Genomic DNA, 13,036 nt, shown 5'->3' on the forward strand with positions numbered 1-13,036 from the left:
GTTGTAAAGTGTCTGCAATCTCAAGGTTTGGCACATGGTTAACTCTGCAGAACCCAAAGGTAGTTAGTTACTCAGTGTGAGAGAGGAGTCATTGGGGGAGGCCCCAGTAAACAAGACAAACTACAACAGAACACAAGAAACGCAACAGCACAGGACACACATTAAATAGAAGAACTTAATACGAAATGTTGGAAAAGGAAGTTTGACAAGTACTACCATACATGAAATTGCTAGACCTTGATGCTCAACCAATCAAATATACAGTAAATGATTTCAACTAGCTGAACATTTAGTTTTGGAAGACTCTGACACATACAATTGATTAGGGGTTGATTGGATCCTTTCCTTTTTCAACTTGTCGAAGGTTCTCTACATGCTCACTGATTCCCAGATAATAAAAAGACTTCCTCCTATTAGTCAGTAGAAGTATATATGACTTCCCACAGGGTTATGTTTAGATCTATAAATAGGACACAGATGTAGGATCTTCATTAAAGCCAGTTTGCTATAGCAGGAAAATAATCTTGCCGCAACAGGAAATGTGAATTATTATGTGGATTATAATTAATGAAATTATTTAGTAGGGGTTGATATTTTTTTTGTTAGGACAAATCAAGTCTGACATTTCAAAGTGGAAATTACAAACTTTAGAAGCCTTTTAAATACTCAAATACACTACAAGTTTGCATTTCCTGCCTAGCAGGAAAATTCTCAGCAACAAAGGAGTGATCCAATTAGGATCTTACATCTGTACCACACTGCTCATATCCCGTAGTACCTTTCAAATCTCCAATACTTCCCTAAATTATTAGTCACCAAGTATTGCATTTTAACAACTTTCATCATTTTCAGCTCACACTTTTCTCCAATAACTCATGGGTTGATTTGTCACTCCTGTCCATGTGAGTGAATGTTAATGCTCATGCTCACAACTTTCATCATATTCAGCTCACACTTTTCCCCAATAACTTGATTCATCCCCTTTGAGAACAATCTTACACATATCTATGTGACATTGACTGTGAATAAGCTCCTTTTTCAAAAGTTACCCATGCACTGGGAAAGGGAAAGTGCAACTGAAGGTTTTGCACGCTCTTTTTTAAACTCATCTGAGCTTTTTCAAGAAGCAAAGCAAGATCTCGTTAGATAAGCTATCAAAGTAAAACAGGAAGAACTGAATATTGTTACCAGACAGAGAAAATGTGATCAATTTACTTACATTGACTTGTCAGAGATCAAAAAGAGGTGTATTACAGTACGCAAGCAGATTGAGAGTGACTATTTAAATGCCAAGAAACTGCTAGAGGAGTATACACTTCTGTCAAACAGAATTCTGGCAGCTAACTTTGCAATATATCTGATAGCTGAATCAGCCTAATACCTGAAGTCACATGTCATTTCAGTTAAGTTTGACAATGGTTACATCACAAGACAGTTGTTGCAAAAGTCATCTGATGATGGAATCCAAATAAAACCAACTAACCTGAAAAACATGGTTAGTTCCACAAGTTGTAAAATAACAAAACAGGAATTTACCAGATGTCTTGCTCCAATAGTACGCTCTTAGAAAAAAAGGGTTCTAAAAAGGTTATTTGGCTGGCCCCATTGGAGAACCCTTTTAGGTTCCAGGTAGAACACTTTTGGATTCCTTGTAGAACCCTCTGTGCACAGGGTTCTACATGGAACCCAAAAGGATTCTACCTGGAACCAAAAAGGGTTCTACCTGGAAACCAAAACATTTTTGTTCAAATGGTTCTCCGATGGGGACAGCCAAAGACCCCTTTTAGGTTCAACACACTATCCGTACTATCTGCATTGAACCTTTTTGGACTTACTCTTTTGACTCATCACGTATGCTACTGTTTATTATCTATCCTGTTACCTCCGTCACTTTACCCCTACCTATATGTACATATATACCTCAATTACCTCCTACCCCTGCACATCGACTCTTTACTGGTAACCCGTGTATTTAGCCAAGTTATTGTTACTCATTGTGTACTAATTCCTTGTGTCATTATATTGTTTCTATTATTTTTCTCTCTACATTGTTGGCAAGGGCCCGTAAGTAAGCATTTCACTGTTAGTCTACACCGATTACTTGTGAAGCATGTGTGTTAAATGTGATTGATTTGATTTGAAGCTTGACTTGCTGTTATTATTTGTAGTTTAGGGAGACCTCTGCTGTAGAACTAAAGAACTGCTATTAATGCTTTTCCCTGCTCCTGTTTTAATTTCTTGTCATTATAATAGTTGTGAATTATTTTAGAATCTAAAAAAAACTTCTGAGTTTCTACAACTGTCAGCTGAGAGAATTTGTCGATGACATTTTTCAATATTTCCAAATTCAACTGATTCTGTAATATACAAAATAGATTGGAAAAAACATAAACTCCAAAATGACACAAGCAGGCTTATCCCTGTGTTAAAATACAATCAATGAATCCAGTGCCAACATCCTGCCCTCCTTGATTCAAAGGGCCTGTTGTCAAGCCCTGGCCATAGAGAGGCTTTTTATTCTTTATTTTGGTTAGGCCAGGGTGTGACTAGGGTGGGCATTCTATGTTCTTTTTTCTATGTTTTTGTATTTCTTTGTTTTTGGCAGGGTATGGTTCTCAATCAGGGACAGCTGTCTGTCGTTGTCTCTGATTGAGAACCATACTTAGGTAGCTCTTGCCCATATGGGTTTTGTGGGTAGTTGCTTTCTGTTTTTCTGTCTGCACCAGACAGAACTGTTTCAGTTGTTCTCTTTGTTGCTTTGTCATTCAGTGTTCTGTTCTATTAAATAATGATGAGCACCCTGCACCTTGGTCCTTACCTTCTTCCACCAACAGCCGTTACACCTGTTATTGAGTCAGAGTAATATGACCTTTCTCCTGGTTGTGGAGCACCACTTTATGCCCAGGCTGCCTCCTCTCAACAATACATTCATGTGACCATGTTTCTAGACTAAATATATACCATATAACATACAATCCCAAGTGTTTTCACTCAATCTTTTATATTGTAAAAGGTTGACGCTTTAAAAGATGTTGATAAAACACATTTTATTTCCGCTTGAGGAACAGGACCATTTATGACTTTATTTCTTACTGCAAGGAATAACTCCACAATCCACAGACGACAGTTGGTTTGATGTCTACATAGCCTCACTAGGTGTCACTAAGTGCATTTGAGATGCTTTTATGGCACAAGTAGGCTATGAAAAACACTCATTATACTCTTTACATGATAATAAAACTCAATGAAAATCAAGTCAATAAACCATTTTTACATTTACATTTATTAGACTCAGATTCATGTTCAGAGGGGAAATATTTTGGCACAGCCTTACAGTATGACATTTCATGTGCACAAATTAATTAATAAAATAATGCTTTAAAATCCACATTTAACAAGCATGATTATTGTTTTAGTGTTTTGGTATTACTGTTTATTTCTGGTCAATAATGGTTTAGATTGTGTAAAACTTATTTTCATATGACACATAAAACTAATTTAAAGTCTCTCTGAGAGCAAAAACTGTTTCTGTAACTGTTGAACTTATGTTGGAATACAAAACCTGTTTTAATTTGTCATATATAAAAAAGGCTTCTGCATTTTTATCAGCACATTACTTTCAACTCCCAGAAGGCATCAGAAGGCTTATTTTAGCCAGTGTATTAATATAATGCCTGTTCATCTATTTTTAATCCAGCCATTTTGTCCCTTTTCATTTTTTGTCATGTTTACCCCATCAAGACTTTGTCAAGATAATATGCTTTGTTGCTGTGAGGCCTGGAAAAAATGTATAATTCCTATAATTTATCTTGTCATAAATCTTTGGTTCTGTACCAAAATAAAAAATAAAGTGAATCAATTGTATAATATCTTGCCTGTAACTTTATCTATTGATTCTAATCCAAGCTAGCATACAAGAAAAATGTCACTAATTGAGCATCAGGGAAATGTAAAACGAGCTTTGTCAAATGGGGTGATTATGAGAGATCCATGGTCAAAAGTGATCTGCCTGAGCAGTGTATTTGTACATTACATTAGCCAGCATTACACTGGCTAAAATAGCCTTCTGATGCCTTCTGGGAGTTGAAAGTAATGTGCTGATAAAAATATATAATATATGACAAATTAAAACAGTTTTTGCATTTCAACATAAGTTCAAGAGTTACAGAAACAGTTTTTGCTCTCAGAGAGACTTTAAATTAGTTTTATGTGTCATATGAAAATAAGTTTTACACAATCTAAACCATTATTGACCAGAAATAATAAACAGTAATCATGCTTGTTATATGTGGATTTAATTTAACAAGGGACGCAACAATTGTTTTTTGTGTGTGTGAATTTTACCCCTTTTTCTCCCCAATTTCGTGGTATCCAATTGTTTTTAGTAGCTACTATCTTGTCTCATCGCTACAACTCCCGTACGGGCTCGGGAGAGACAAAGGTTGAAAGTCATGCGTCCTCGGATACACAACCCAACCAAGCCGCACTGCTTCTTAACACAGCGCGCATCCAACCCGGAAGCCAGCCAGCCGCACCAATGTGTCGGAGGAAACACAGAGGAAACACCGTGCACCTGGCTTGGTTAGCGCGCACTGCGGTGTTTCCTCTGTAGCGCACTGCGCTAACCAAGGCCCGCCACAGGAGTCGCTGGTGCGCGATGAGACAAGTATATCCCTACCGGCCAACCCCTCCCTACCGGCCAACCCCTCCCTAGACGACGACGCTAGGCCAATTGTGCGTCGCCCCACGGACCTCCCAGTCGCGGCCGGTTACGACAGAGCCTGGGCGCGAACCCAGAGTCTCTGGTGGCACAGCTGGCGCTGCAGTACAGCGCCCTTAACCACTGCACCCCCCGGGAGGCCCTGATGCAACAATCTTTGACTTAAGGAAAGCAACCAATCAGAATTAGCTCTGTCCACCCACTGACAGAGTAGGGCTGGAGTAGCTGGAGTAGCCTACTCTCTACCAGACGAGGTCTGCTAGATGGTGAGGTTGGCTGAGTGCCGAGGGGCTTCAATTAGTAAGATATGTTGTGTTTCAAATGGTATTAATTTGTGGATGTCCATCATCCATTTAATTTGTTATGAATTATCATGGCCTCTAAACCTTCAAGCTGCATACTGGACCCTATTCCAACTAAACTACTGAAAGAGCTGCTTCCTGTGCTTGGCCCTCCTATGTTGAACATAATAAACGTCTCTCTATCCACCGGATGTGTACCAAACTCACTAAAAGTGGCAGTAATAAAGCCTCTCTTGAAAAAGCCAAACCTTGACCCAGAAAATATAAAAAACTATCGGCCTATATCGAATCTTCCATTCCTCTCAACATTTTTAGAAAAGGCTGTTGTGCCTTCCTGAAGACAAACAATGTATACGAAATGCTTCCGTCTGGTTTTAGACCCCATCATAGCACTGAGACTGCACTTGTGAAAGTGGTAAATTACCTTTTAATGGCATCAGACCGAGGCTCTGCATCTGTCCTCGTGCTCCTAGACCTTAGTGCTGCTTTTGATACCATCGATCACCACATTCTTTTGGAGCGATTGGAAACCCAAATTGGTCTACACGGACAAGTTCTGGCCTGGTTTAGATCTTATCTGTCAGAAAGATATCAGTTTGTCTCTGTGAATGGTTTGTCCTCTGACAAATCAACTGTAAATTGAGGTGTTCCTCAAGGTTCTGTTTTAGGACCAGTTTTGTTTTCACTATATATTTTGCCTCTTGGGGATGTCATTCGAAAACATAATGTTAACTTTCACTGCTATGCGGATGACACACAGCTGTACATTTCAATGAAACATGGTGAAGCCCCAAAATTGCCCTCGCTAGAAGCCTGTGTTCCAGACATAAGGAAGTGGATGGCTGCAAACGTTCTACTTTTAAACTCGGACAAAACAGAGATGCTTGTTCTAGGTCCCAAGAAACAAAGAGATCTTCTGTTGAATCTGACAATTAATCTTAATGGTTGTACAGTCGTCTCAAATAAAACTGTGAAGGACCTCGGCGTTACTCTGGACCCTGATCTCTCTTTTGACGAACATATCAAGACTGTTTCAAGGACAGCCTTTTTCCATCTACGTAACATTGCAAAAATCTGAAACTTTCTGTCCAAAAATGATGCAGAAAAATTCATCCATGCTTTTGTTACTTCTAGGTTAGACTACTGCAATGCTCTACTTTCCAGCTACCCGGATAAAGCACTAAATAAACTTCAGTTAGTGCTAAATACGGCTGCTAGAATCCTGACTAGAACCAAAGAATGTGATCTTATTACTCCAGTGCTAGCCTCCCTACACTGGCTTCCTGTCAAGGCAAGGGCTGATTTCAAGGTTTTACTGCTAACCTACAAAGCATTACATGGGCTTGCTCCTACCTATCTCTCTGATTTGGTCCTGCTGTACATACCTACATGTACGCTACTGTCACAAGACGCAGGCCTCCTAATTGTCCCTAGGATTTCTAAGCAAACAGCTGGAGGCAGGGCTTTCTCCTATAGAGCTCAATTTTTATGGAATGGTCTGACTACACATGTGAGAGACGCAAACTCGGTCTCAACCTTTAAGTTTTTACTGAAGACTCATCTCTTCAGTTGGTCATATGATTGAGTGTAGTCTGGCCCAGGAGTGTGAAGGTGAACGGAAAGGCTCTGGAGCAACGAATCGCCCTTGCTATCTCTGCCTGGCCGGTTCCCCTCTTTCCGCTGGGATTCTCTGCCTCTAACCCTATTACAGGGGCTGAGTCACTGGCTTACTGGTGCTCTTTCATGCCGTCCCTAGGAGGGGTGCGTCACTTGAGTGGGTTGAGTCACTGATGTGATCTTCCTGTCTGGGTTGGGGCCCCCCCTTGGGTTGTGCCGTGGCAGAGATCTTTGTGGGCTATACTCAGCCTTGTCTCAGGATGGTAAGTTGGTGGTTGAAGATATCCCTCTAGTGGTGTGGGGGCTGTGCTTTGGCAAAGTGGGTGGGGTTATATCCTTCCTGTTTGGCCCTGTCCGGGGGTATCATCGGATGGGGCCACAGTGTCTCCTGACCCCTCCTGTCTCAGCCTCCAGTATTTATGCTGCAGTAGTTTATGTGTCGGGGGGTAGGGTCAGTTTGTTATATCTGGAGTACTTCTCCTGTCTTATCCGGTGTCCTGTGTGAATTTAAGTCAAATCAAATCAAATCAAATGTATTTATATAGCCCTTCGTACATCAGCTGATATCTCAAAGTGCTGTACAGAAACCCAGCCTAAACCCCCAAACAGCAAGCAATGCAGGTGTAGAGTATGTATGCTCTCTCTAATTCTCTCTTTCTCTCTTTCTTTCTCTCTCTCTCTCGGAGGACCTGAGCCCTAGGACCATGCCTCAGGACTACCTGGCATGATGACTCCTTGCTGTCCCCAGTCCACCTGGCCGTACTGCTGCTGCTCCAGTTTCAACTGTTCTGCCTGTGGCTATGGAATCCTGACCTGTTCACCGGACGTGCTACCTGTCCCAGACCTATTATTTGACCATGCTGGTCATTTATGAATATTTGAACATCTTGGCCATGTTCTGTTATAATCTCCACCCGGTACAGCCAGAAGAGGACTGGCCACCCCTCATAGCCTGGTTCCTCTCTAGGTTTCTTCCTAGGTTTTGGCCTTTCTAGGGAGTTTTTCCTAGCCAACGTACTTCAACACCTGCATTGCTTATTGTTTGGGGTTTTAGGCTGGGTTTCTGTACAGCACTTTGAGATATCAGCTGATGTATGTAGGGCTATATAAATAAATTTGATTTGATTTGAATTACAATTCGTATGTGTTAGGAATTTGCTAAATGTATGATACGTTACAAATGACTAACTTTAGCTGAGCTAGGGGTACGTACGGGTTAGGGGTTAAGGTTAGGGTTAAGGTTAGGGTTAGGAGTTAAGTTAAAGGGGGGGGGGGAGTGCATCATCAATATTAGCTGGTCTCAATTGCCCAAAAGAAGACATAAAAAGAACCCAGCTTATCTTCATGATAAAAACAAGGGACATATTTCCAGCATTTACGCAACCATTGTGTACACACTTCATGGTTGGGTAATTCATATTATATTGTCATTGCTAGTGATAGACAGGGCTGAGTTGTAGTCTATAATTTTACTGTGGTTAACTGCTGGGTTATCATCACCTCACATAGTCACAGTCATAGACGTTGATAACGTCCCATAGGAACAAACCTAATCAGATGGCCCAAAGCAGCAGTAAGGACACTGCACCATTTGATGTGTGGCTGAATAATGGAGCTGGAAAGAGAGATAGAGTGATAGAGAGAGAGACAAAGAGAGAGAGAGAGCGGGAGAGAGAGAGGGAGAGAGAGCATGTTCAGAGATGAGGGAGTAGTACAGCATCACTGAGAGACCAAGTAGTCCTTTCACTACTGTCTCTGTGGATATCAGCTGGACTTGGTGAGTTATGAAGCTTAGACCATTCCTAACCATGGTCGCTAAACTGCCTATTTTCAATTATTGTAATTGTTATATAGCTCTTTCATTCATTTCAAATTTCTTTGTCATCTCACATGATGATTGACTGATATGTGTATCTTATTGTGAAACAAAATAATTGGTTCACTATAACTTTTTATATATTCTGGGCAATCTTGGAATCATTTGAATCTTAATTCTGTTCCACCTCAAGGCAAATTAAAGCAGAAGAAATGTGTCAACTCAAGTAAAACACCATGGAGAATACTAATGACACCTCTCAAGATGTCATCAATTTCACACAGAATGAAGTTCTGATTAATATGCCACAGAACTCCATGGAAGTACAAGTTATAACAATTGTTCTCGCACTTCTAATATGCGGAGTTGGGATAGCGGGGAATATAATGGTGGTGTTGGTTGTGCTGCGCACCAAACACATGATGACCCCTACTAACTGTTATCTTGTCAGTCTGGCTATTGCGGACCTTGTCGTCCTTTTAGCGGCAGGTTTACCTAATATTTCTGAAGTAGTCGACTCTTGGATATACGGCTACGCTGGGTGCCTTTGCATCACATACCTGCAATACCTGGGTATCAATGTATCATCCTGCTCCATCACAGCCTTCACCATTGAGCGCTACATTGCTATCTGCCACTCCATCAAGGCGCAATTTATTTGCACTGTGTCTCGGGCGAAGAGGATCATTTCTTTTGTGTGGATTTTCACCTCGCTTTACTGCATGATGTGGTTGTTTTTAGTGGACACGAACGAAACTGTCTACGCCGATGGGGTGTTGGTCAGCTGTGGCTACCGTGTCTCAAGAAACCTCTACATGCCAATTTACTTTCTAGACTTATCTTTGTTTTATGTCCTCCCTCTGATTGTGGCTGTTGTGCTGTACGGTCTCATCGCAAGGATTTTATTCATGAGCCCCTTGCCAACCAATCTCAACGGCAATAGTGAAGGTTCTATACACCAGGGACGTTCCAGCAGCACAGTCAAGGTGTTGGGCAAATCAAACAAGGGTGCAGTGACGTCAAGAAAACAGGTAAGCTCATCAGATCAGGAGGATAGTAATAAATGCTTCATAAAGGCTTCTAAATTGACAACAGTGTACAAAATGTGTTCACAGTATAATTTAGGCTACAGCATTTGACAGTTTATCAATGTAGTATGGGATTACAATAATCCTAACTGGACACATCATGTTGGCGTACTACTTGGATTGTAATTCAAGAGAGGGAGGATAGATCACAGCAGGCTCATAGTAATGGTTTCAAAGTCCATGGAATTCTGTTATTATCACCTCTGTTTACCATCATTAGTCTGTTCTACACTACACCAGAAAAACACTGTTTTGTTTTTGCAATTTGATTTGCGGGCATAAAGTGCCTTTCATCAGTCAATTGTTTAAATAATATTAATAATAATTTTAAAAATGACCAGCAACATTTGAGTCAATTATCGCACCGTGCATTTTTCATTTTGTTTGCCCTGTGCCCCATAATTTAGGTTACTAAGATGCTTGCAGTGGTGGTGATTATTTTCTCCCTGCTCTGGATGCCATACCGGACGCTGGTGGTGGTAAACTCTTTCATGGACCCACCCTACCTAAACACATGGTTCCTGCTCTTCTGCCGCTTATGCATCTACACCAACAGTGCCATCAACCCTATCATTTACAACCTGATGTCTCAGAAGTTCCGGGCCGCCTTCAAAAAGCTTTGCAAGGGCAAAGGACAAGACCCAGAGAAGGTTACCAAGTACAGTGTGCCAGTGTATTACAGTGTCATGAAGGACTCTTCCCGTGAGAGCCCTGAGCACACAGAGCAGGAGGATGTCAGCAGCTATGGGGACACTGGTGGAAAGAGGATCAACTTCACAGATAAGTGTGGGAACACCGGCACTATGTTCAGCATTGCCTGATAGACGGACAAAATAGAAATAAGTTATTTGTGTAAAGTGAGGTTTTATAAAGTGAATGTGATGTAATTATTTTGCCATGTGTCAGAAGTCAGTAGGCTACTACCGCTTTTTCTTTTTACATATACTTTTTTGTAGTTTACTTGTATTTACTGTTGGAATATATTGTGCAATCTTATAGCACAGCCCAAACCTCAGAATCTCTCATTAAAAACCCATTACCTGCTTGTTAAAAGACATTAAGTCACTCAAACAATCTAAAAGATTGGCTGTAGAACTCCTTGATTGTTCCTTAGAGACTATCCTGGGTTTAATCTTTGCATTTATCAGAAACACTTCAATACTACATTGTTTCAACTCATTCTTACTCAGTAACTGCTTCATTTTTGTTTTGTTTACTCAACTTTTACTATTTAAAAATGTGTTGGCCCAAACTTAGCTCCAACTTGAGAAAACGTAGGCAAAAATTCTGTCAACTAGAAATTATTGTTAGGTCATCTTACCAAAAAAAAAATGCTGTGGAACTAGTTGTGACAAACAAACAGAGCTTTTAACTTACAATGTTTTCAACTTACATATTTTACATTGTGAATGTTCATTTATGCTGTAATTTATATTCAACATGGGATTTGAACTCATAACATCTTGCTTCACAGCATTCTTATCTTCCCGCTATGTAGTCACAACCATGTCTGTGTCAATGGCTGATTTCACCTCTATTGCTACACTTTGCAATTCAAAGTAAATCTCAATTCTGTGTACTTTTAAGTACACTCAAGGAAAACTATTGTATGTATCATAGTGATTAAGGAGTAGCATTAAAACAGAGTAATATCCCTCACCAGCATAAGACAACTATACAGAAAAAACTAAAATTGCTGAAATAAGTCAATCAAACCAACAATGAGAGACTAGTCAGATAAACTGATCATTTGCACAGACTTGGTGCTATAAGAGGAAGATCGGAATGCCATGAACCAAGAGTTTGCTTGTGAGTTCAAATCCCAGGTGAGGACATGTTGAATAAGAATTACTGTATTTTTTTATTTTTAAATCTACCTTTATTTAACTAAGCAAGTCAGTTAAGAACAAATTCTTATTTTCAATGACGGCCTAGGAACAGTGGGTTAACTGCCTGTTCAGGGGCAGAACGATGACCATTATTTTTCATTACCACATGTCAGAGGCATGAAAAATGAGCGAATGGACTTGAAAACTGGTGGTATAGCATCCTGCACTCGAAAATGTGATGTGAATAATGAGCGAATGGACTTGAAAACTGGTGGTATAGCATCCTGCACTCGAAAATGTGATGTGAATAATGAGCGAATGGACTTGAAAACTGGTGGTATAGCATCCTGCACTCGAAAATGTGATGTGAATAATAAGTGAATGGACTTGATAACTGGTGGTTTAGAAGAAGCATGCACTCCAAATTGCGTTGAGTAGAGTGGCCAAAACTGAGACCTGCGCAGACAGCAGTGGCACATCAATTCTGGCCTAATGACAATCGCCAATTGTCATCACATGTCGTCTCTTTCTATTCACCACTGTTTGGAGGCTGGAAATATGTTGCGAGTGGATGAACGTGCACTGGTAGCCTAGTAAAGGAGCCGTTTGCAGTGACTGTTTGAGAATCAGAAGAAAACATTATGACTGGTTGTATTAATGCCTTTAATAAAAGGTCATACATTTTAAAAATTAAATGATACATCTTTATTTCTAGGCCCACACAGAGCCTATTGAATTAATAGGGATTCTATAGTGTCATCAGAAAGTACAAATACTCCCTGATTTATTCCACATGTTGTTGTGTTACATACAGACTGAATTGAAAATGTATTAAATTGTTGATTTTGTTTCTCTCACTCATATACACAAATACCCCATAATTACAATGTGAAAACATGTTTTTAGAGATTGTTGCACATTCCTTGAAAATGAAATACAGAAATATCTCATTTCCATAAGCATTCACACCCCTGAGTCAATACATGATAGAATCACCTTATGCAGTGAGTACAGATGTGAGTTTTTCTGGGTAAGTCTAAGAGCTTTGCACACCTGGATTGGACAATATTTTTTAAACATTATTCTTAAAATAATTCTTCAAGCTCTGTCAAGGTGGTTGTTGATCATTGCTAGACAGCCATTTACAAGTCTTCCAATAGATTTTCAATCCGATTTAAGTCAAAACTGTAACTAGGCCACTCAGGAACATTTAATGTCATCTTGGTAAGCAACTCCATTTTATATTTGGCCTTGTGTTTTAGGTTATTGTCCTGCTGAAAGGTGAATTTGTCTACTAGTGTCTGTTGGAAAGCAGACTGAACCAGGTTTTCCTCTAGGATTTTACCTGTGCTTATTGTAGCTCTACTCCATTTATTTGTATCCTAATAAACTCCCTAGTCCTTGTCGATGACAAGCATGCCCATAACATAACAGCCACGCCGAAAATGCTTGAAAATATGATGAGTAGTACTCAGGCATGTGCTGTGTTGGATTTTCCCAAAACATAATGCTCTGTATTCAGGACAAAAAGTTAATTTCTTTGCCACATTTTTTGCAGTATTACTTTTGTGCCTTATTGCAAACAGGATGCATGTTTGGGACTATTTGTTTCTGTACAGTCTTCCTTCTTTTCACTCTGTCATTTAGGTTAGTATTGTGGAGTA

General features: G+C 40.0%; 1 protein-coding gene across 1 annotated transcript; it reads left to right on the forward strand.

The window, feature by feature from the left end:
- The first annotated feature begins 8,570 nt into the window (after positions 1-8,570).
- LOC109908652 (thyrotropin-releasing hormone receptor-like) lies at positions 8,571-12,773 on the forward strand. Its single transcript, XM_031794473.1, has 2 exons — positions 8,571-9,486; positions 9,951-12,773. Exons 1-2 carry the CDS (start codon positions 8,692-8,694, stop codon positions 10,362-10,364), a joined length of 1,209 nt encoding a protein of 402 aa, XP_031650333.1. The 5' UTR covers positions 8,571-8,691; the 3' UTR covers positions 10,365-12,773.
- Positions 12,774-13,036: the final 263 nt, after the last annotated feature.

The sequence above is a fragment of the Oncorhynchus kisutch genome, linkage group LG17 (genome assembly GCF_002021735.2).
Source record: "Oncorhynchus kisutch isolate 150728-3 linkage group LG17, Okis_V2, whole genome shotgun sequence".
NCBI classification, from domain to species: domain Eukaryota; kingdom Metazoa; phylum Chordata; class Actinopteri; order Salmoniformes; family Salmonidae; genus Oncorhynchus; species Oncorhynchus kisutch.